Raw genomic sequence first — 26,360 nt, 5'->3', positions numbered from 1 at the left:
ATTGGGTTAGGGGAGGGGGCCTTGTAGCATGTGAGGGGGTAAGCCATCATCCTTGGGGGATGGACTTAACTGATACTTTTTTACGTAGGTGGTACAACGTTCGCCATTGAAACATGACTCCTTTTACAACAATTTCTGGATCCGCCCCTGGGAGAAGGGGGATGAATCTTTTGATTACTCATTTTACAGTGGGGACTAAAGGAATAGGACAATATTTTGACAAGCCAGGAATAAGAATTTTCTTAGTACAATAGCTTATAAAATCACATGACTTTTTCCTGCATTGAGCAAGTAATGTTTTTCTTTCTCTTCCCCCCCCCCGCCCCAAGCCATTAATATTGTGCTGTCCTTTTTTGTGGTTTTTGAAAATATTCTTATTTATTCTCTTCTTTAATTCTTTTTCAGATGGTATTGGAAAAAACATGAAGGTAGCAGATGACCAAGGGAAAATGAAATCCTGGCTGAAGCATTCAGCAGACTAGCTGATAAGGGAAATAGCCAATAATTAAAGAAATCTATTGTATAAAATTTGTCAATAAAGGTGTTTCATTGTATTATTTTAGTACTGCTCTTTGTATCAAACTTCATGGAATCCATTAAATGAAATTCAGGTAAATTATATAAGAATGTTGTGCTACTTTGTACTTCTTTTTTTCTTTTGCAAAACTAAGTCCTGGCTTAATGTATTTAATTATTTTCAGTTAGAATTTCGTTGTGCATTGATAAGAACCAATTGTGTACTAGTTTTATCAACTTGGGGGAACTGTATTTCAGTTTAAAATTGATTGCTTACATGCAGGGAATAAATTGAGAATAACTTGTTTAAATGTACATGTTCATTTAGACAACTTTTTATATCGCGAATAAGAATTCTGAATTGTTTTTCAATTGGAAACAAAATTTGCCTGCAATCTTAATATTATGTACTGGGCTTTAATTTGTACTATGTATATTCAGGTTTTGGACAGTTATTAAAAGGAATAAATAAAATACATGTGAAAATGTATAAGCAGTGCAGGGGCTGCTACATTGTAGGCAAGATATTTTATTAACAGCTAGTTCAAGTAGTTTTAAATTGCATTACTAAGAGGATTTCTTCAAGCCACTTGCTATAAGAAAATTCAAAGCTGTTGCTTAAAACTTGAAAATCTCCAATTATATGTTTAATAAAAGGGCTACCTCTTTAAAGTTTTATCACAGCGAACTAAAATTTTGCATTTTAAATTCTTATAATAGCTATAATAAATTCTTATATTAATAATTTTTTTAAAAAAAATGGAAAGTCATAAACATAAATAGACAAGAAGGTACATAAAATGATAATTTTCATTCGAGGAATGCAATATGCCTAAACTGTATTTTTATGTTTTTCAAGCTGCTTTAGGAAAAGATTGTTGGACTCTCCATTCTCCAAAGAGCTTGGAAAAAATAATCAATAGAATACAATTCACCAAAAGAATGAATGACAACTTTTTTAATTATCTGAGAGTAAAATTGATCTGAAAAAAAAACTGAAAGGTTTTCTATATATGTATTTTATAGTGATGATAAATATACTGAACTAAAATTGCTTTAATTGACTTTTTTTATTTTTTTATTTAATTTATATTTTTAAAAATTAGTTTGCTTCATTTTGTCAAATAACATTGGGGCTGCAAACCTGGTGAATTTTTAAGAGAAAAAAAAATAATTGTAATAATAATTTTCGTAACTAAATGAGCTACAAAATAAAGTAAACTGAATTTAAAAAAATAATAAATTGAATTAAAAAATAAAATAGTCAAATAAAGCTTACTCTACACAATATAAAGCAATATAAACGGTCACCCGACGCCGAAAGGCCCGTCTGTGGACGACCCTAGGACGCCGTGAGACCGTCGCTTTAATGTGGGTTAGTCCGCCCTAAGGCGTTCCTGGGATGTCTCTGCGTCGTCCCTTATTAGTCGCCGTCCGTCTCCCGGACGTCAGACGGTGCCCTTCTGGGGACGTCTACAGACCGTTATTAAACCCGGACATGGGGGCAGACTTAGGACGCCGGGGAGTGACGTTGCCGGGACGACTCTATCGTCAGCAGATGACGTCCCATTGACACCTGGGCGACGACATTATGCTGAGTGGGAAAGTATGGGGCAAAGGCGAGAAATAAGCGGACTCGATTTTATGATATTCACGATTTTCACTTCAACCAAAGCTGACTTCAGCTTATCTGGTAAATTCTTTGCTATGAGTGCTTCAGGCTGGAGGAAACAGTGTATGGCTTGAGCACTTGAGTTACGATTTTTCACATTCGACAGGAACCCTATGATAGGTCCTGTTATTGCAGCAGCTCCGTCGGAGCAAACACTTGTGCAATTTTGCCACTTGATCCCGTTACTTTTTCAGATATTCCTCTGTAACGGGGAATATCTCACCACCACTTGCCTATTAGTTGTGCACTGCTTCCGATGTCTGTTGATTCATCAACTTGAAGTGCAAATTTTCCAACTACTTGTAATTTCTCTACTAATGTTGCTTCTATGTCACCCGACATGTCATCAATTCGTCCTGATAGTGTCGTCAGAAAGTGGCACTAAGACCACCTCTTTCTCTGCCTCGGGTCCTAGCATTCCCCGTACAATTTCTTTTGCACGCTGGTAAAATAAGCGTTTCACCGATAGTGTGTGGATTTTTTCGTTTTGGCAATTAGCCGTGCAATATTATAGCTAACCTCTTGAGCCCTTTCAGAAAATGTTGTGCTGGCTTTCATGAAGGAATTTTGCTTCGAGTTCTCTTCTTGCAATCGCTTGAAGTAACCGATGTCTTTGCCAATGTAAAAAGGAAGTTTAGTAGACAGGTGACGTTTTAATTTGCTAGGGACCATCGATTCATTTGAAAGTTTCTCCCCGCAAATGGGACACTCAGGTCTTGGTGATTTTACATCTCCGATCCACGAAAAACCGAAAGTCAGGTATTCTTCCTTATACTGCCTACTCAGCGACTTGGCCTTTTTACTTGAAAGGCCATCAGTATCAATACATTCAGTTGCAGGCTTAGCAGCTGATGAGCTTTCTCTAACCAAGAATTTTTCCATATCACATTCGTAATTAAAGCGGATGTTTTGTGCTAATCCGAATAACACACTGAGCGTATGAAGACAAGCCAGAATGTCACTGCTGGTGAATTGAGCATGAATAAGTGAATAATTTGTGTCTAAAATAAGCTGAATAAATAATAGGGGAAGGTCAATGGACCGGTTCCATGACTGGACGCGAAGATATTTTCCCCACCAGAGTTTTCTGAGGCACTAAATCAGTTTTAGTGTCTTTTGTCTAAAAATTGTTTAATGCAGTATCGTCAAAGAGCTTGAATCAATACATCATCTTGTTAAATATCCAAATAAGATTTCTACTGTTCCCTTACTAATGATTGTCATTTACATTTTGTTTTTAAATGCTTTGAATATAACTGAACAACTAAATGGGAACATTGACTTGAAAGAGTGCATTTTCAAATACAGTTCCCCATATTTAAAGTTTCATCATGAATCGTCAGAGCAGTGACAACTATGAGAGCATTCAAAATGAGGCAGTTGCTGTCATTGAACTACTAGGTGTTTCTATGAATGAACTAGTAACAAACGGTTCATTCACGGAATCTTACAAATATTATTTAAAATTTTAGCTCAATTACCTTTAATAATTGATCAATATTTTTAAATAAGTGAGATAAGATAAAACACATTTTTTTAAAAAAGTTTTGGAAACTACCCTCAGTTATTATATTTTTAATTTTAAAACTTGTGTACTCGATTCAGTATTTGTTAAAATAAATTTTAATACAGTTTCAAGTACGTTTGTTGTTCCAGAAAAATACCAAAACAAGGGGGGGGGGGTCAGTGGATAACTGGGGGCATGCAACGTGCTATAGCAAAATAGTTGTCGTCAAGTAAAATCTTGTGGATCAAAATTTTTGAACTTGGATGAATGGGGCTCCCATTTGTTCAAAAGAGGTCCCACGAAATTTTAGCTAAGAAGAGTAAGTCACGTGTTAGAAAATATCATGTAGTGAAATAGGTGTGGTGAAAACAGAGCTGTGTTGTGTGAGTCCTGGGGGGTGGGGGGGTTTTGTTTCTGTGATGAAAAATAATTTAAAAAAAAAAAAAAAAAAACACTTTTCTCCTTTTGAATAATTTACTATTATTTGTAGTATTTGTTTATCTCCTGTAATAACTATTTAAATTTTACTGTTTGATTTTCTTATTTCGGAATATGGTTCATCGTTGGAAGCTCAATGGTCCATCCATAGCACCTGATTCCCATGAATGGACCACATGCTAAAATATTTCTTTTTAATTTTTATTCTTTATTGAATGCAGTTAACATAAAAGCGAATATTTTTATTAAAGGAGAAATATACTGAGTAATTATTCCAATCGTCAATTTAAAGTTTGAGTCTGAAAAATTTCCTATAAAAGGTCAAAAGTGTTATGTGGTTCATTGACGGAAAAATTCCCCTAATAATAAAAAAACCATTTGCTTTTTATAGATCAACAAAAACATATTCAAAAGCAATACATGTCTGATCTTTGGCACCAACGTATGCAACAGGTAAAAGTAAAGACAGCTGTACCCTTCGCATTACTCTCAGAATTGTTCAAACAGCAGTAATCGAAAATTTTCATTCGTCCTAGATTTTGTTTTCGCAGTTTAATTTCTTTGCTTTCTTTTAATTCCTGTTTTGTTAAGCCTCAGAACCGAGCTTTGAAGAACTACGATAAAATGAAATTATTATCGGAACTGAAAAAGAGGAAAACAAAAGCTAAAGCTGGGGCTAAAATTCTGGGCGGGGGGGGGGGGCACGATCAATGCCAGGGGGCAGTGGCGCAGCGACACAATTTTTCTGAGAGGGGTTTTCAAAATCGAAAATTGTTGCTTTCTTTCCCATTCATTTACAATGCGTAATTATTCAATATCAAAGAGTTTCTATAGATTAGTAATTATTCATTCAAAGTACTTGCTCAAAAACAATTAATAATTCGTATTGATATCACTATGAAGCGAAGAAAGTGAGGAAAAGCACAGAATATTAATCATTAGTTTTATTTTAATCTTATATTCATAGTTTGTGTTTTTTTTTTTGAGTTTTCTGTGTGTTTTTTTTCTTTTTTTTTTTTTTTTTTTTCGCAAGATCATTTGAAACCTCCTCTTCAGATACATTCATGTCTTTATGAATGTCAAATGCTAGCTAATAACGGTTTCGATCTTTTGATGAGAATTGGTAAAGAGCCTCAGAAAATCTAGTACGGTAGCTCTCTCTCTCTCTCTATCTCTCTCTGTAGGCTTCCTCTCTCTAGATTTCCCTAAAAAGGATTTGTTCAGTGATGGACATGCTGAGGGACCATGAGCTTAATTGACACGATTTTAGCTATCTTATACCAGTGGGGACATAGGGTGCTCATCATGAAATATAACTTCTATATTTAAGAATTGAAAAGTAATTTCTGACTGCTTCCCAATCATTAAAAGCAGTAAGATATTTTGTTGAAACTTATTTCACTTGGAAAAGCTCAAATACTCTGCTCTTTTCCCTTGACTTTAACGGAGGAAATGAATGTCCTTGTGTTCTGGGAGGGGTTTTAACCCCAAAACCCCTCCCGTGGCTGCGCCACTGCCAGGGGGAGGGAGCGATTCTTCCGTTTGCGAAAGATTTGGAAAAAACTCTGTTTAATTAGTTGACTTCGTGGATTTAATTAGTGATCCGTTTTCAAAAACTGAAAGTATTAGGATCACAAGAAGTTTAAAAGAGGTGGAGCAGCAAATCACGCCTCTCCCCTTGTTAGGTATGTCGCTATTCGATCGTAACTTTAAAATAAAGTATATTCAAGATGGATATTATTTTTACTGGCAAGTGCTTTTTTTCCTAATTTAATTACTTTATCTGATAATTAAACAATATTTTTTAAAAACTTAAGCTAAATGAAGAAGTTTTTGCTTGTTTAAATCCTTTCAAGTGATGGTAGTGATTTTACCCGTTTGCACCCAGGCTGAATTTTATGTATATAATAGCTGCACTTTTCCCATTATTAATAAGGCGTATTACAGTCAGCACTCTCGAGTACAACTTTTTTTTCCCTCTACACTGTAAAAACGATTCAGAAACGTTCCTGGAAAATAATAGGCAGCTGATGTGCCCAATTTCAACCAGTAACATATCTTGCAAAAACCAGGAACGTTTTCCGATAAAAGTCAGTAACCTTTCTGAAATATTGGAAAATCTCTCCTGTTACAGCCAGTCGTGAATTATTTGATTAGAACTTCCTTGATTTACTAAGGAAGCATTAGAGCAACCATGGCCACCTACACGAAAATTGCGAGCAAGAACCACGCATATTCCTTGCCTCGCAAGACTGCAGCTATCCAGTAACATATTTGCCCCCATTGGGAACATAGTCAATCTGGACGGGCCGTAATCAAGTTAAAGTCTATACACTTAATAAACACACTCAGCCAATCTTTAAACTGGTAGCAAAAAATATCTTTCTCACCAGTGAGAAGTCTGCATCCGTGCACCTTTTAGCTATTCAGGAAACTTTTTTTGCGAAGATACTCGATTTTACGGGGAAATAGGTGAAAACCTCTGGAATCCCGAAAGGTTCCACGGAAATAACCAGTAACGTTTCGGAATTTTTTTACAGTGTAGAGTACTTTCTGTCGAGTAGGAATTTCTTTGAAGAATGATTGAAGCACCCAAAGCTTTGGGTGCAAAAAAAAAAAAAAATATGTTGCACTCGAGCGTGCTGACTGTAGTAAGTCTTATCAATAATGGGAAAACTTCAGCTCCTATATACAGAAAATTTAACCCGGATACAAATGGGTACAAGTCATTACCATCACTTGAAAGGTTTGAAACGGGCAAAAAATCCTTCGTCCATCTTTTAAAAATTTTTTAACATTGCTTAACTATCATATAGATTAATTAAATCAGGAAAAAAAAAGCACCCACTAGTATAAAATATATCCATCTTGAACAATAAAATCATATGAAATTAGGAACACTTTAAATTTGTTTGATGAAATGATGTCTGGAACTCAACTGATTTATTCTATTACAAACGGATACGTACCTTTGAACCTTATTACTCACGTGACGGAAAGGAGTTAGACATAAACAAATAACTAAGTATCATGTTTTGGTTTATTGTTTACATTATCCCAATACCAAAGTTTAGGATTTTGAACATGACTTTTGTCCACCTAGCTTGTATTAATCAAAACACCATGCGACATCAACAGTGAAACTCGCGCCACTGCATCGGCATGATAATTTGATAATATTTTTTGCTAATGTTTGACATGCAAGGAAATGCTTTATTTTGACATGGCTGAACTGGATTGGGTAGCTTAAAAGTTTAACTGGTAAGACTGTCATTTATGGAGAATGAAGATACGAATAAGTAGTCAAGAATACACGCTATGTACTCGAATTTAGGGTTTATCCACTGGAGTTAGGGTTGAAATTTCCGCTGTCAAAATATCTCCTAGGCAATTGCTTCATTCAAATGTAGAAGCAATATTTACCTGTCATACATTGACGGGCGATTTTCTAGTTATGAAAAAATCTGTTCTTCAGGAAACATTAGCGTAAATTTGCAAAAGTTCTCTAACTGACTTAAAGTCTAGTTGACCTTAAAATTTACCTGTGACTTTAAAAAACAATTGGAGAAAAAGAAACCGAATTTTCAGACATTTTTTCAAAAAGAGGAAGTTTGTGACGCTATGTTATTCCTCATACGAAAAAGAAACGAATATGGGCATTTCCATTACAACCCGCCAAAGATAACACATAATGACTCGCCACCTCTTTCCCCTCTTATGATTCTTATATCCAAGAAATTTTAGATTTCAAACCAGATTGTAGCTTAAGTGGAGTGCCCACAGATTAGATGTCCTAATAAGGTCCTGAACCAAACCCGAACCACACCAACAGGACCTCACTAATATATTGTCTGAATGCACAGCTAGATAGATACCATAGTGTTCTAACCACCCCATTCCTATCAAAACTGCAATAAACGTACAACAGAGAAAGGAGGGGGGAAAAGAGGAGCAAACATCACTTCTTGTCCAACATTAATTACCCGCATTTTGTCTAGAGGAAAATGTGCTTTTAGCAGTTTGTCGACAGATAGAGAGTTTAAATTTTAGTAACAAACTAGAAGCCACAGAGGCCGTTACCTCCCCCCTCCCCATGATAAATTTCAGAATTTTCTTTAATTTCCATATTTTTTTCATTAAAAAAAATAATAATGATAATAATAATAATGAATAATAAAAATTCTTCACATGGTACCGAATTTTTCTCCGGGGGACAGTTGGCTTCCTCTGGAAGGGCAGTATCCCCTCTGAGAGATACCTGAAAGAAGCAGTGGTGCTGCATAGAAAAATTAGTGGTCTAGAAGGCATTGTCTCAGGGCGGAGTTAAAAGGGGGCTTAAGGGGGCTAAGCTCCCTTTGACAGCTCATTAGCCCCCCTCAAAGAAAAATTACAATCGAGCTGTAAAGCCTTCTTTCTACACATAATTATTTCTGTTCTTCAAATATTAATAATCTCATTGCAATTGAAATTTTCTTTTGCTTAGCATTGAACATTCTGACAGGGTTTTCCTCTTATTTTCTGCCCTCTCCATTTTCGCTTCTTGTTGTTTGCAATGCCGGATCATTAGGCTCGTACCCCGGGTGGCAACTTTTGAGCGTGATATCTATGACCTTCCATTAGGACACCAAGGAGAGTCTAAGAGGATCAAAAATTTCCTTTCTAGGACATCAATTTTGAAAGCTTTAAAAAGGAAAATCTGAGATTTTTTTTTTTTTTTTTTGCTTAGCATTGAACATTTTGATAAAGTGTTTCTATTATATCCTGCCCTCTTAATCTCTAATGATTATTGTTTACATCACCGGATCAAGGGGTTCGTGTCCGAGGTGGCAACTTTTGAGGGAGACAAATTGACATGAGCTTTCATTAAGAGGCAAAAAGGGAGTCTAAATTGATTACCTTTTTAGGGCATCAACTTTAAATGAAACCCATTTTTTCGGCTCTTCTTCCGTAACTTGGTCAAACATAGTCTATAATAGCGATTTTGGGGAATAAATTTCAAACAATATCCAGGTGGTAATCCTCTCTTGGTAATCCCTTGGATGGTAATCCCTTGTCTAACATTGTCAAAAAGTGCTTTAAAATGTGTTTTTAGGATTTATGCTTTAAGAGCTTTTTAGTCTATTACTCTTTTCTCTAACACTCCAAAAAACGACAGCTTAGAATTGTATTTTTAGATTTTCAATTCCAAAAAATTCCAAGGAGAGCCCCGAAACCTCTCGCCACCACCTTCATTTCACCACATCACCACTTGAATACGCATTTTTAGTCCTTCAAGTTCAAAAAATATCCAAATCAGAGCACACACTCACTTCCCTAGCAACTCAACATATAGTCTAAAATTGCGTTTTTCAAACTTCAGTATCGAAGGAATTCTGAGAACTGTCCTGATTCCTTCTCCACTTGCATAAAACCTTTAAAAATATCCTAAAACTGCGTTTTAAAAGTTCAATTTCGAAATTTTTCTGGTGGATGGGTTACTTTTTCATTCCTTTCCCTCAGCAAACTCCGCCCAGATCTAGAAATTTCGTTTTCAGCAATGTCAAAAAACTTGTCAAAAGTTTTTAAACTCTTTCTTCCCAAAGCTGTAGCCTAAAATTGAATACAGTTTTGAACAAAATTTCGGGAGGGAACACCCTCTAACTCCTCTATCGCTATCAAACATGACCGAAAATTGCGTTTTTTTAGCTTCAATAGCAGTAAATCTCCATGAGAAGAAGTTTTCAAGTCACCAAAGTTAGCTTAAAATTTAATTCAGTTTTGAAAAAAAAAAAAAAAGAAACTTGCCATCTCTCCTTCCCGTTACATTACCCACAGCTGGGATTTTCGACATCAATTTTGAAAATTATCTGAATTCTTTCTCTTCCTGGTCCTTTAACAACACCTAAAATTGACAAAACCTACGTTTTTAAGCCTTCAATTTTGAAAAGTTTGGAATATACATCGATTCCCTCCCTCCTCCCTCTAACGTCACTAAAAGAAGCTTAAAACTGCGTTTTTATAGTAACTTTAGGTGTCAATCCTTCCTTCAAAGCAATAAATTGCAGTAAAGGATTTTTTCTTTTTCGCAGTGTCAGTAATCTATGGGAGGTGCTGTAGTCTCTGGTCAATGGCTTATGCTAACAGAGATAAAACAAAGACCCACAAACGAAAACATGACCAATTACACACCTGCTTTCGAGGCAAATTGCAATGTTTTACCTCTTTGGCTGATTTCTCAAATCACCACACAGAGTGGCTTATCCAAGCTCTAGAATGCGAATTAAACTTATGTTTTACAAATTCATCCTATTTCTTATTGTCTTTCTATATTTTTCAAGAAATTTTGATATAAAACTTGAAGAAAGATGGGCAAAGGCATCAGTTTTATTTTTAAAAGTCTTTGCTTCACCTCAGAAAACTCAAAGATGCGAAACTGCATATTACTACTATCAAACGGTTTTAATCTTCTTACCGAAGTTGCCACATACTCACACACACACACACACACACACATGTTTGTGTGTTCTTTTCATCTTTAAATTTTGGAGCTATTTTTTGGCTCGGGTCTCAGCAGGCTTGACATTTAATCAAAATTTTTCGGGGAAGGGGGGGGGGGGGAGTGGTACATTTTCAGTACATATCAAGGAAAAAGGCAACAAAATACATACACAAACGCATATTAACATTATGGTTTTGCAATCCTTTGGGTGAAGGGAGGGTGGGGGGTAATTAACTCCTACTGATCCCCCAAGTAGTAGCTCTAGGGCTTAGCCCCCTCCTCCCCCCATCTAGACGCAAAAGTATTCTGCCCATATGCTGCAAACGGGCACCGAACAACGAATTGCTTTGTGTTCAGTTGTCATCAGCTTCATATGTCCTCCACTAACGTCTATTGTAAATACCCCGGCATATAAATGTATATACTCCAGTAATTTATCAAAGAAAATGATTATTTTTTTTAACACTACAACGCAATCAGCGGAGAATTTTGAATCCAAATTCTCGTAGACGAAAAGCTAAATGTTCCGTAGTCGCAATGGGCTTAAACTCCATTTTAAGTGTAATAATTTTCATTCAAATGTCAAGTTTTATGAGTACTATTTATTTCTTTTTTCTCAATATATTAAAATGTGTTGAAAAGAAGAGACTCAAAACTCGTGTCTTTCACTTCGTTTAAATTAAGTAGAGGATTTATTGGAATGGCAACAATGTCAACTTGTCAATTTTATTTTCCCGGGCTTTTTTGTTAAAATTTGCGGGAAATTCTGGTAATTAGCTCAAGAAACGTGAATAAAATGGAAGTAGATGAGGTCGACGAAAACTTTGACGACTCTTTTGATCCTAGTGTATTTCAAGACCTGCTACCTATTTATTATAGACGTTTATTCCCGTTTTCATTATATTATAAGTGGTTACGATATGACGATGGTTAGTATTATTTCACTTTAAAAAACTATCTAATGTAATTGTTTTGTTGCGTTTGAAGTGAATTTAGTTTTCTTTTCTTCCACAGATAAGCAGTTTACAAACAGAGAATTTTCTTTTACTCTGAGAGATGATGTTTACATTCGATATCAATCGTTTAAAGATGATGAAGAAATGAAAAAGGAAGTACTTCAGCGATGCCCGGTTAAAATTGATATAGGTTCTGTATATAATTTCCGAGTAAGTATGCAATTTGTTTTTACATTAAATTACGTGATTTTTTTGGCATCCTAAGTTTTTGTATAGTGAGAAATAGAGCTGCTTGAAAAATGTAAAATAATGAAGTGGTGGAATACTTCAGTGTTAAAAATACTCAGTACATGGATTTGGATTTGACGAATAGTTATTTATCCAAGTGCCGAATGTTTGTCAGACAATTAGGATGCGGACCAAATTTTTGTATAAAAGAATAGTAAACCTTGTTTCTAAATCCCATAAATATATGGTTCTCTGGATATTCCTTATTAAATTTTTAGACTTAAAAAATTATGGGATTTAGATAATTTTGGATTATGAAGCAAGATTGTAACCAAGTAGGGTTCAATGAAAAAAATTCTTTGGCACCTAGTTTTTACAGGACAAAAAAAAAAAAAAAAAAAAAAAAATCCTTCAGAAGTCATGAAACTCACAGAATTTGCTGATTCTCAGAAATAATTGGTGTAGATCTCAAGAATTTAGTTTTTATAAAAATTCATGAGTATAATTACACCTAACACTCATGTCTTATAAAACAGATGTACAATTTTGCAGCAAAACACTTTTTTTTTTACTAGTAGTTTTTTTTTTTTTACGAGTAAACAATATTAAGTCTATAATTTGAGGATTTGTTTCAATTATTAATTATTCTACCCAGATCATTTGGGTTTTCAACCATTCAGATTCAGGAAGAAACTTTTTATGAAGTAGATGTCTTGGGATGATTTTTTATATTCTAAAAGAGGTTAGTTTAGATACGAGCTGCAGAGTCAGAGGGAAAATTTCCAACCCTTGAAATTTTTGAACCTTCCGCTCCTTACCCCAAAATCCGTCCGACTTAGCGACATTGACTCATTCAGCAGCTCGGCCATAGTCAAGGATTCGAAGGAAAAATGATCGACACCAACTCATTTACTCCAAAATCAGTCTGATTCCGACTCTGCAGCCCTAGTTTAGATTGCTGATGCTGCCTTTAATTGAAAAAAAAAAAAACATTATTTTTAAATGTGGTTTGATACTAATTCACCTCAAAGTTGCATTATTTTTAGTACAATAAACTAAATTTTATTTAAGAACCTCTAACCCCCCCCCCCCCCACTACAGCTCTGCTTGCGGAGTACCCAAGTTTGATTATTATGATTCCACCTTCCACCGTATTAAAAAGCCAAGACAATAGTATTTCTAAGAATCTGATGGGAATAATTCTTTCCGTTTTGTTGATTTTTTTCTAAGAAGGACCATTCATAAATTGTCCGGTTTATTATCCAGTGAGTTCTCTTGTACTTTTACAATAATAAACTAAATCTTTCGGAGAACCTCATTCTCTTCATATCTTGTATGTGTGTGTTAGGCATGACTTTACATCGGTGTTCAAAGAGGGGCCTAAAAGGTTGAGCATCCCTGGTTTAAAGTTATCGTTGTTTAGAAGTGGCCAATGGTATTGGGTTGTTTTTTATTATAAGACTCATGAATATTTTTTTTCGTACATTCAAAAAGTTAGTTGGTAATATTGTGAATTTTAATTAGAATTGTTTGTATTTTAGCCAAGTGAACAGAGAACAGCTTCCAATTTTCATCCTTTGACAAAGGAATTGGCATTTGATATTGATATGACAGATTATGATGAAGTAAGAACTTGCTGTTCCGGTGCAGATATTTGTAAGAAGTGCTGGCCACTCATGACTGTGGCTTTGAAAATCTTAGACAGAGCTTTAAGAGGTATGATTATGAGTTTAATATAAAGTAAAAATTATATTAGCTGTAACAGGGATGAGATTCTTTCATCATTTGGCAGTTTAAGCTTTTTAAGATCTCCAAAATTATTTCTTTCTTTTAGTTTCAACTATGGGTAAAGGTGCAGATCAGAGATCGTCGCTCGCCAATTGGTTGCGAAGAAAAATCAAATAGCGACCTAAAACTTCGGTGCTGATTGCCACAAGAGCAATTGCAAATGCACCTGTGATTGGCTATGTAAGGTCATAGCATAAAATATATTCTCATGTGTCAAAAATAGAACTTTCTGTGAATGATCACCACAGCATTTTCCGAGTATGCCGATTTTATTCTTGTGACATCGCGGATCGCAATAAAAATGTTTTTCCTGAATAATTATATTTATTTTGCCAAAAATTTTAAGCATTTGAATAAGCTTCTCTCTCTGTATTTATTTTTTGTCTGTGATATTGCCAATCCCTATCATCTTCTAAGGCAGGGTTTTTATAATTCGCAATTTACGCCACTTCTAATAAATTGAAATGAGAATTCTCACATTTCTACATATCTCCAACACCTCCTTAAACAATCTATTGAACCTTGTATCAATCAAAGATTCTGCACTAAGTTTGGCAGCAACTTTGTTAAATTGAAAAAATTGCTGCTAAAAAAAAACTTCATGCTTTTTAGTTTTTAATCCCCATTTTTTTTTTTTTTATGGTAATAGAAGAAGGATATAAATAAATTATTAATTAACTGGAAAATCATTTTTTAATGAATTGAACCACATGCTTTAAATTATTTCATATATTAATGCTTTTTACTCTACAATGTTAAGATTTTTTCAATATCTCTAGTACTTACAAAGAAGTTTCGGGGTTTCCTGTAAAAAAAAAAAAAAAAAAAAAAAAACTATTACTGGAAGCATGCCAAACATTTTGCATGTATTAAACTGAAAATTGAATTACGTATTTGAAATCTCAATCCTTTTACATCCTCTAAACATTTCAATTGTTTTGAAAGTTAGAAGTCATTTTAAAACATGCTGGCTTAAATGTGTTTATTTTCATATTCATTTTATCATTTTTTTTCAACTTAATTGTAATCATTATGGAATTATTAACAAAAATCAACATTATCATTTGCTTTTGTGTTTAAGAGGATTTTGGTTTCAAGCATCTTCTTTGGGTTTATTCTGGTAGAAGAGGAATTCATTGTTGGGTGTGTGACAAACAAGCCCGAGAACTAACACCTGCAGCTCGTACAGCAATTGTTGAATATCTTAGTCTTGTAAAAGTAAGAATTGCTTTTTTAAATCATTTCAAAAGTCATGTTGGTTCATTTTCATTAAAAAAAGGGTATATGATATATATCATGTTTTTCTTCTATCTTTAGTTCCTATATTATTTTTGATGTGTTGATCATAATGTTTAGTCAGGAAATTATAAAATTATGTACATTAATTTCTGTCAGATGTATCCTTATGCTTTTAATTTGTCTCTCACCCCTTCTTTTCTTTTTATATTTGTCTTTAAGAACAACTTTCTTTTTGTTACACAAAAAGAAGTGTTTGTTGTTGTTTTTGAAAAATACCTGATCTTTATAAATGGATGCTCTGAATTCAAATACATAAACAGTTCTTCTCCACCACCTACAAATGTTTTCTGAGATACACTGAAGATTGAAAAAAAAAAAAAAAAGTGTGTAATCACGTGTACGCTTAATACTAAAAAAAAAATCAAACACTTGGCAATTATTCATTTCTTTCTGTATCTCTTAAATGTCCAGCAATAATTAGCAAACATTTATTTACTTTGGCAGGGGGGGGGGGGCTCCGCAAATATGTCTTCTTTTAGCTTTACAGGGCCGGATTTAGGGGAGGGCAGGCGGGGCTACTGCCCCGGGGCCTCCACAGCAAAGGGGCCCCCACAATAAATTTTTTACAAAATATCCGGATATATATCAAAGTATCGGATATTTTCGAAAATATATGATCTTTTGGAACCTTGATTAGGGGCCTCCACTCCTTCGTTGCCCCGGGGCCTCCACACTTACAAATCTGGTCCTGAAGCTCTACATCACTAATGTGTGGAAATTTTAGTCCAAAGTATTGAAATCCCGTACCAGTGTAATCAATTGTCTTTAAAAAAATTTGAAAAGGCCTATTTTAGTATAAATGCCTGTAGAATAATAGGGCCACCCATTTTTCTATTCATTGTGCCATTGTAAAGCCCAAGCAGTTAAATGTTTAGTTCATTTCATTTTAGGCAACACTCCATTTTACGCCAGAAATAATCATCCCACAAATATTCTAAATGGTGTAAAATTCATACATTGAACTAGTAGATTAAACTGGAAGTACTTAATGAAACCATGTTTTTTCCTCAAACAAGGCTATTTAAAATCAACTTTCTTTTCTCCCTTGCAACTTTGACCCAATCTCCTGTTTTGTCTTTTCAGACGGTTGATAGGTCTAGAATTAAGTGGTAATAGTCAAAGATCCTACTAGGCTTGACCTACCATCATCGAGTTTCCTAAAATTGTTACCATAGATGAAGAGTAAAAGTTGTAAATAAAATGTATAAGTAAGAATTTCTACCTCTTTCACTTGACCTAATCAGGGTTGCCAGGGGCTGAAAGGTGCCTAAAAATGAGTTTCAGTATTCAAAGTTTCAATATTGAAACTTCGAACAAGGGCAAACCTATAATTGCAGCACTTTTGCTTAGGCAACCCTATACCATTGGTTTTGTAATGTGGAAACTCAATGAAGATTAAATTACTCATTTTTGAGCACCTTTTAACCCCTGGCAACCCTGGTTAAGGACTGGAAAAAGGTAGGCAACCCTATTTTAACATTTTCTTTACAGATTTTACTCCTTATTTATGACAACAATTTTTGGAAACTTGATGAGGGTAAATTACTCATTTTGGGCACCTTTTAGCCCCTGGTAACCCTGATTAGTTCACACACAACAGGCAGGCAATCTTTAACATTTTCTTTAGAGCTTTTACTCTTCATTTATGACCATAATTTTTGGAAACTCGCCGAGTGTAAATCACTCATTTTTGGGTACTTTTTAGCCTCTGGCAACCCTGCTTAGGGACCGGAAAAGGGTAGGCAACTTTACTTTAGCGTTTTTATTACAGTCTTTTTCTTCATTTATAGCAACAATTTCCGGAAACTCGATGAGGGGTAAATTATCTTCCTCATTAAAAACCTTTGGAACCGGAAAAAAGGTAGGCAACCTTAGTTTAGCATTTTATTTCCATCTTTTACTCTTCATTTATGATAACGATTTTTTAGAAACTCAATGAGGGTAAATTACTCACTTTTTGGCACCTTTTAACCCCTGGCAACCCTGATTAGGTCACCTGAAAGAGGTAGAAATTCTTACTTTCACATTTTATTTACAACTTTTACTATTAACAATTTTAAGAAACTTGATGAGGGTAGATCAAGCCTAGTGAGATCTCGTACTATAAGTTATCTTGCTTTTTTCAAACAATGACATTCTCAACAATTTTTTTTTCTTTTCAGTCAATGTTTAAATTGCTCTCATTAACATCTTTTTGCCATCTTGTATGCAAATTCAAAATGTAGGACCAATAAAGTTCAACTGGTTTTGAAGTAAAATATCTTTGGATATGGTATTAGTCTAATTTTCAAGCTTTCTGTCACGTAGTGATTGGAATAAATGGAAATCAGTTAGTGCTGTGTCAGGGGGTGTGGTGGTGAGGCAACCCACTGCAATGCATTAATTTTTTTTAAAGGATTTGTCTTGCATATGGTAATCTTGAAAAATGATGTCTCTTCCTGCCTTTTCTATTGACACTCCCCAGAATATATTCCCCAGGATATAGACTTTCTTATTCCTCTTTATTCCAATCGTTACAATGCTTTTTATGAGAAAAAAAATTTGAAAATTTGACTAATATTCAAAATGCCAGGCTTTTCCCTTGCTGTAAAACAAGTTGATGTATATTTGTAAAGGCACTGTGTCACAAAAACTAAACTTCACAGAAAATGTGTTTAATGTTTTCTTCTCTTTTATTATTCGTTCACTGGATTGTCATTTATGGGTTTTTTTTTAAAAAAAAAGATTTGTATGATTATTTTTAAACCTAAAATCTTTTTTAACATTTATCATTTTATGATAACAGTTTTTAGAATTTAAACTTTTTTTTATCATTTCAAAGAACATAGTCCTCTTTACCTCTCAGATACATATATATTCACACATACATATATGTGTCCTGTAAATATTGTAAAAACGAAACAAAAGAGATGAATTGTTTTCAATGAAATGACTTTTGGAAAAATTTGATATAGATTTCTGATAAGTAGTGTAAACAAATAAAATACAATTTATTTTAGGGTGGCGAGTTCAAATCAAAAAAAGTCTACTTGCCAGAAACTTTACACCCAAGTATAAAGTGAGTAAATACGCTGATTTTTTTTCAAACATTTCATATTGTTTGGTATTATACTTAATTTGCATGCATGAATCTAATTTTTACTTCCAAATACATCCTGAATCAATTTATCTGTTCAAAGTTTAAAATTAAAATAAGTATAAGTGTAGTCTTTGAACAGAAATTAACAAATTTTGTAGGTAGATGTTATTGTGTCTTTATGTGTTTGATCTTTTGTAATCTTGCTAAATATGGCATTCATTTCATTAATTACTATTTAAAATTTCCTCACCTTTTGAAGTTTTACTTGCAAGTTATTTTTCCTAATTAAGTAGCAGTTATATTTCTCTATTTAGCATAAAATTCTATGGACTTGGTAATAAAATTGGTGAGATTGCCTAGCCGGTATGATTTTTTAAAACCAAATTTGGAGTGTTTCAGGCAATGCCAATGGATCAATTGACGTTTCTCGACATTTTTGACCAGCAAGAGTGTTTGAAATAAACTTGCGGATCGGTAATGTTTTTTTTTCTTCGTTTTTTTTTTCTTTCAGAAAAAGAAAAAAAACTTTTGTGTCAGGGACCTTGTAAAAAAAAATTTGCGAACGGCTGAGGTTTTTTTCCTTTTTTTAAAAATAAGATAACAATAATAAATGAATTAACAAATATATAAATAAAACTTTACTTGTTAAAGAGCTGTTACAAAAAATACTTAAATGTGAAGAACAAGATAATTTCGTAATATACATAAGTAAAAAAAGCTGAAAAATCATAGAAAACTACAAAAAATAATTCCAAAATTTGAGTAAAAAATGTGGTATATTATTATTGTGTTTTCCTTCTTTTATTTATTTATTTTTTGTATGGAAAATTTTTTTACGTAGACACAAGCAAAAATCTCTGAGGACCCGTCAATTTTTCTACAGAGCAGCATTGGTCTACCAGACCACCAGTTGAGAATCAATAGATTAAATGATTTGCTAAGTATTATTTAACAAACCAAACTCAACTTTCTTTTTATCAAAAACCTTTTTTGATAACAGTGCGATAAAATGTTTTTAGATCGAAATTTTTTTAAAAATGTTTTAAAATTCTTGAAATTTCTGAGTTAAAATATGTTTAATGTTAAAAGTAACTTTTTTTTGTCACATCAAAATCTAAACAAAATATCAACTGTTTCTCAATTGAAATATTTTTTAAAGAAAGTTTAAAATTAAAGAACATTGACTAATAATACCATCAGAAAAAAAAAAAAAACAGTAGCCTGAAGTCCAACAATGCTGAGCAATTGAGGAGGATGCAAGTTCTCTATGTTTAACATAATTTTCGTGCTCTTTCAGGTGGTAGTCTGGTCCAGTTTTTTAGCATTTCACCCCCCCCCCTCCTAAATTGCTAGTCTGCATCCCACCCTGGTCTGACCAATGTAAGAAAGACTTCTTGTGTGTGAAAGGAATGTGATAAATATCCCTGTTGCTATTGATAAAGTGGTTACAGTGTAACCTTGAAATAGATATTTTCAGCCATTTTCTTGACAGTTTATGCTTTATTTGTTTTTTATTTTACTTACATTTTAGCTAAAAGCATTTTTGATAATTTTTCATGACTCTGATATTGTAATAATTGCCTAATGTAAAAACATGTGATTCACAACCAGGGCCCAATACAGGCTGATTTTGCTACCGTTTTTCGGTACCTTCACAAAAATCTTGTTTTGAAATCGGTACTTTCACAAAAATCAAGTTACAAAATCAGTGGCTTCATAAAAACATCAAAAATTCACATTTTAAAATGTAAAATTTATTTTTCTGTTTAAAACAAAATTTACTTATAAAATTCTAAGCTGGTTTATATGAACAATCGCTGAAATAGAAACCTTTTTGTAGTGTTTTAACCAATTTTTAGCTGTTTCTCGCCAAAGTGTATTTATGCAATAGTATCGCAATCTTTCAACATCTGTTTTGGGAAACCGTTTTTCTCATAATTTCCTATATTGTACACAGTACATAGCCCATTAAGCTGAAACTACGATGGTATTTTTTGTACTTCTTAGGTTTTTAGTTCTCCCCCCCCCCCCCAAAAAAAAACGAATCCTGTTAAAAATAATACTAGATGACATTTACACTTTTGGAACTAAAATTTCACTTATTCTACCTCTCTTTTACAAAAATGAGGATGCCTCTTTCTAAAATTTCACAGAAACAGTGCAAATGATAAAAAAAACTTTCACAAAAATAGAATGATGCAATACTTTTACAAAAATAGGTAGCAAGAAAAAAATCCTGGATTGGCCCCTGACAACATAAGTGAATCATCATTGATTATGCTTCATATAGTTTACTAATTTCAATTTCTTCTATGTGAGTTTCCCATTAATTGATTAGTACTTCTTTTTTTTTACTTTTTGTAGAGAAGCGCATAAAATAATTGATTCATATTTTGAAGATCTTATGTTGACAAAACAGTGCATTCTGGACAGTCAAGAAAATTGTGAAAAAGTTATTTCCATGTGTTTAGACAATAATATCCTTTTAATGGTTTCCTATTTTGATGTTTTCTATGAACTTATTTTGCACATATTAGGGATGTGAAGAACATTCGGCCACTTCGTTTCATTAGGAATTGACAGAATATTTGGTAGCTAAAGACTTGAACTAGTAGCAATAAAAAGATGAGAGAAACTATAGATTTCAAACATTTTAATTTGAATTACATTAAATTTGTACTAGTATATAATTTTTGTAAGGTAAAGTAAGATGAAAATTTATTCCTTTTTTAGACTGCAGTTAATTTGAAATTTTAGCTGCACATATGATTGAACTGTTTTGCAGTGTAGAGTAGATCAAAAATAAAAGCAATAATTTCTCATTTATTTAGCTTTTGTAGATACAGATTGCAAATTTAAAATTTACAATGGGCACTGTACTATTTCTTGCCAGTTGCCAAACATACCATTCATACTTGAAATCTGAAATGTGCTATGTACAAGTTTTAGCATGCTGTGCTTTGTTTATTGTATGTTTAATTATAAAAGTACATTGTTTTACAAATGAACATTGCATCGTAATGTGTTATATTTATCAAAAACATGTATGTAAGCAATACTTGAATGTCTTATTTATATTTTGCTACCCTAATCTGAGATTTCATTTAAATACTGTATTCTTAAATCACTGATCTTCAAAAAGTTTTTATAAAAAAAATTTGCATTTATTTTTATATGCAGCTTTTCAGATAGCACTTAGTGAATAAGTTATACTTGGGTTTTCAACGTAATACAGAAAGATTCCAACACTTCTCACAAGAACATTATACATCACTAGAGAAGCTTCAACTATGATGTAAAAACGTGTAATTTTCTAGCAAAATTCTATTGCAGAATTCTCAATGCTTAAAACGTTGCTAATAATTTATTTTTTATTTAGAATTATGTTCTTGAAAAACTTATGATATTTGGTGTAAGAAATTGGGACAATCTTTGGGTTCAGCCGAATTAAAATGGTCGAATACAGTGAAACCTGTGTATAACAATACTGTCTATAACAATAAACCTATCTATAACAATATTTTCCTTGGTCCCAGCAAAATTTTAGCATAAGTAATCAAACTGTGTATAACGATAATCTGTCTAGAGCAATATTTTTTTAGGTCCCAACAGTATCGTTACTTACTGTATAGTGTTCAGCCAAATCGCTATTTTTTACAGCTGAAATATATGTATGAACCTATTCACTTATTATTAGTATTTTTATTTTTTAAATTTCCAGTTATGTGAAGTTGATTATGTTATTTTTTTAAGTTTTCAAGTAACAAAATTTTTAAATATTCATAAACAATAGCATAATTGATTCAAACATCAAATCATACTGGATTTAAGTACATAATGCATACATAGTTTAAAGAGCGGAGCACATTAATAGGATACTTACGGCATAATTGTATCATAATAAATCTCGGTTGCTATCCTACCATGATATTTTTTTTTTTGCTGGAAACTTTAACTTGAGACTTAATGCACATATTAAGCAGCTATTTACTCCATGGTTATGAGAAAAACCGTGAATTTACATCTAGAAATTTCTGTCACATCCCAATTTTTAATATCAAAGATTTTCCCTACTAAATATTGTTTGACCCCTTGTTTTTTGGTTAGAATTCAGTAGTTTTTGGGAAGAAATATTTTTCTTAATGTTAGAACATGCTAAAGAATACATGAAAAATGAATTTGGAAATTGTCAAAATAGCAAAAGTAAATGGGAGAAAATTCAAGATATTGATAGCATAGCTATGCATCAGGTAAGATTCATATTACAATTTAGTTTTAATAAATGGTAATATGTTAATTATTAATTAATTTTTTACTGACTTCTGAAGTTAAGTTTTTCCAAATCTGCAATGAAACATTCCTCTGAGATATTGAATGTATAATTTCTGAATTGTCTTAGACACAGTTGGCTCTTTGTATAGCAGATTATAGCAAAAGAAGTAGTTGCAGCTGAAAACCATGTAAAAAACTAAACCAAAAACTTTCAATTAATTAAATATTCTTTTAGAAGTTGTTTTCCTACTTTAGTAAATGCTTGGTTTTAAGAAAAGAGATTATCATAATTTGAAACACTTCACGCATTGTCTAAATTTTTTGTGAGCATATACTTGTCAAATGTTGCAAAAATCAATATTGCTGAATGTTAAAATTTAATGTTAGATTTTTTAAACAAAACAAACAAAAGACTAAAAGTTACATTAAAGTGAAAAATAATTGAGTAGTTAAAATATAAAATAATCTGCCTAATGTAAAAAAAAGTCATTTACTAACAGGAGGAAGTTCTATTAAAATGTAAACTTAAAGTATGAGGAGCAAAAATGGCAACAGGTATTTTAGTAATGAGAAATTTTTTTCGCCAATTTCGCATATTCCCCATTGTGATAATTCCCCCGAGAGATCATTGTTGAGAGAACTTGATATAAGCATGGAAGAGCTTTAAAAATTTATCTAAAAATTTTATTTTTTTATTTTTAAACTGAAGGTTTGACAATTTATACTTATGATATACAAAAATTAAATGTAGTACTAAAAAATTAGTTATGATTTCTAGCATTTGGCTTTAAAATTAGCCTTGATTCCAATGAGTTTAAAAATCTTTTATGTTGCTGTGAATAAAACTTAATGTAGAACATTGTAAAAAAAAAAGTTTATGCCAATCTGAAAAAAAAAGAAAGTACAGTGAAACCTCCCAATAGCGGACAGTCAAGGGACTAGAAGTTTTGTCCGTTATTGGGAGGTGTCCGCTATTAGGAGGAACTACTTAATTTACCTTTTTCAAAATGGGCTGTTGTTCCCTTTTTAGAACACAATCGAAACAATTGCGAAAGGTTTACTACATTTTACGTCAAGTGTAATTAATCTGTTTTTTCTTAATAAAGGTATACTGACAGCACACATTTGTCTTAAAAAGCATTTAATCAATTAAAGTAAACAGTTTGACATCTCTTTTTTGCATTACCAACGGCGGCGATTTGGCGGAGCAACTCCCCCCCCCCCCAAACACACACACTTTTTATGGTTAAATTATTTATTTTATCTCGAGTATCACTATTGCATGATGTATGATTGACAGTTGGCAATATGACCTTGAATATGGGCAAATCTTTTTCATATCTAAAAATTAAACAACCCAACGAAACCACGGCGCCATAAAGCCGACTACTACCGGCGCCAGTCTGCTCAATTGCATCTCCTGAGAGCCCCAGTTAGAAAAAGCGCCCAATTTCCTCTTTTTTATCGTAACTTTTGAATAGTTATTGTGTATAAAATTCATTAAAATCTTAAGAAAAACGTACGTTAATTGTTAGACTGACATTAGTTTTCACTTATTTGCTTTAATACTCTCAAAACTAGCCGTTACAAAATTATGACTTTTATTTTCTTTTTCATTTTTTGCTGCCCGCAAAAAGTACCATCCCTTTTAGTTCTTTTTTTTTCTGCCCCCAACTTTTAAGCCCCAATCGCTGCCTCTGCCCATTACCACCCCTTTTAATTCCAAGAAACAGTGATAAGGAAATGACGGGGGGGGGGGGATATCAGTTGTGGAGAATGAAAAGCTTTGTAATGCAAGCAGTTACTAAGATATTCTGTGAAAAGAAAAAAAAACCCGAAAGTGCTACGATCGCAAGGGAAATTTTTTGTGAAGTAACTGTCCGTTATTGGGAGTGTCCGTTATTCAGAGTGAATTACATGTAATGGCCTATATTGAGGGACTGGGACTTGCAAAAATGTCCGTTAATTAGAGGTGTCCGTTATTCGGGAGTGTCCGTTAAGGGAGGTTTCACTGTAATTGTTTTTAATTTTTCTTGAAAAATTATAATGTATTTCTCTGTTATTTAGAAAACTGCATCCAAATCTAATCGAAACAAGCATTTCATCATGGAAGTAATGTTGCAACTCTGTTATCCTCGCTTAGATATAAATGTGTCCAAAGGCTTGCACCATCTTTTAAAAGCTCCATTTAGTGTTCATCCAAAAACAGGCAGAGTGTGTGTCCCTATCGATGTAGATAAAGTAGATGAGTTTGACCCTTTTAAAATACCTACAATATCGTAAGTCTTATTTTTTCATAATAAATATTCTATTGATTCTGTATTTTGAGACTTAATAAAATATGTGACGTGTAGTTAGGTTTTTCCCATATGCAATTCTTTCTCATAATTGATATTCTCCGATTAATTTTGTTTTAAAAGCAAGAAAAATTACTAGTTGAATAGAACTCATGAATTTTATGCTTCAAATGTTTTATATTCAACCTATTTTTTGTTTTTCAGGAGCTTATGTAGAGAAATTGATAAATATGATGCTACAGTGCGAGAGAAAAATGAAAGTGGAAATGGAGAAGATGTGGCAAAAGTTGAGGATTATAATAAAACAAGTCTTAGCAGTAGCATAAAATTATTCAGAAACTTTGTAAAGAACTTGAGCTCTGATTTTGATCAGTAATCTTAAATTAATACAAAAAATATTTTTGTTTTCTAGTTTTTAATGTACATATTGTGAAGTGATTTTAACAAATAACATTTTTAAAAATTTGAATGTAAAAATGTGTCTGCTGGTTTTTAAAAATAGAATATGCAAATTTTTTACTAAGACTTATTTTAAAGATATACAAATGGAATAAATTTTTATCGAGAAAGGTTTATTGTTAAAACTGAAATTAGACCAATTTTACTTATATGAACATTCCACAAAAGTCTAAAATTCAGTATTTAGTTGTAAATTCTAACATTATTTATGTCAAAATCATTTAACCCGAAACAGGGGAGGTGAAAAAGTAGGACGTAACAGGGGACATGAGGTCTCAAAGACCACTCTATTTGCAAATTTTTTTAAAAATGTGTAATTATGATATATTCCTCCAATTTCCCACAGATGTTCTTTAAGCTTTTATTAGCAAGGGGAAAGTTTATTTTGGAATTTTTAATCGAAATATACCTTTTCTGAGAAAATTTTGCTAGAGTCTTAAGATTTTTCGAGAAAATCATATGCTTTAGTAAATAACTACCTACACTTAATAAAAACAACTCTATTATTTATTAATGATTGAATTTTAGTTCTTCAATATATACAGAAAATTTTAGTACCACAAAATTGGTTATATCATGTTACGGGAAATTTTTTACAGCCCTTTAACTGTTCGTATTTCGCGTCGTATCTTGAGGAATTATTCAGCCTTCATTGTCCCTGGAAAATCATTGCATAACATTTGTGAACATTTCAAACAACTCTCAACCTCATCTAGAATATTTTGCATCTCTTCCACATAACAGGGATAAGGTAAAATGAACCTATATCCGCGGTTTCTAACGTTAAGAGCCATGTCTACTACTGCCGAAAATTGTAACACTGAAAGGCAGGTGCGGTCTCACAGACGGCTTCTAAGAATGCAATGAAATTTAAAACAGATGCATTTGCCTAAAGATACTGAGAAGCAAGGGGGGTGTTCAAGGTCATAAAACAAAATGCTAATGGGAAAAACCATTCAATTGGACTGAAAATGAAATAGGGGCGGATGAACTTTTGAGCGGTTTGTGAGACCGCACCTCCTTTGTTAAGGGTTAAGACTAGAAAAATTTTAATTCATTTGACTTATTTAAAACTTTTAATTACTTCAAAACTTATGGAAGAAATTTTCAAGTAGTCTGAAATTTTATTTAAACTTAACAACAGCTTTTTAATGAGATGACATTTTTACAAATCAAGGTTATGTAAAATTTTATGAAAGTTTAATGGATGCCAAAATCATCTAAAGCTACCAAATAGTTGTACACCTCCACAATTTTTGTAACCATGGTAAATAGTCAATGTTTCAGTCTCATAAAAGTGCAGTTATGTTTGTAATTTTTATTCTATTTAAATTTGTGTGACAATGTTGAGGCTTCAGTAACATGGATTTT

The 26,360-nt window shown here is 32.8% G+C and overlaps 1 protein-coding gene across 1 annotated transcript; it reads left to right on the top strand.

The window, feature by feature from the left end:
- Window positions 1-11,364: 11,364 nt before the first annotated feature.
- LOC129228282 (DNA primase small subunit-like) lies at window positions 11,365-25,012 on the top strand. Its single transcript, XM_054862953.1, has 9 exons — window positions 11,365-11,540; window positions 11,626-11,777; window positions 13,337-13,511; window positions 14,665-14,801; window positions 17,882-17,940; window positions 20,326-20,440; window positions 22,116-22,211; window positions 24,301-24,512; window positions 24,735-25,012. Exons 1-9 carry the CDS (start codon window positions 11,408-11,410, stop codon window positions 24,904-24,906), a joined length of 1,251 nt encoding a protein of 416 aa, XP_054718928.1. The 5' UTR covers window positions 11,365-11,407; the 3' UTR covers window positions 24,907-25,012.
- The last annotated feature ends 1,348 nt before the right edge of the window (window positions 25,013-26,360 follow it).

This window comes from Uloborus diversus, chromosome 8 (assembly GCF_026930045.1).
Source record: "Uloborus diversus isolate 005 chromosome 8, Udiv.v.3.1, whole genome shotgun sequence".
Classification (NCBI taxonomy): domain Eukaryota; kingdom Metazoa; phylum Arthropoda; class Arachnida; order Araneae; family Uloboridae; genus Uloborus; species Uloborus diversus.
This window is presented reverse-complemented; position numbering and strand designations above follow the sequence as displayed.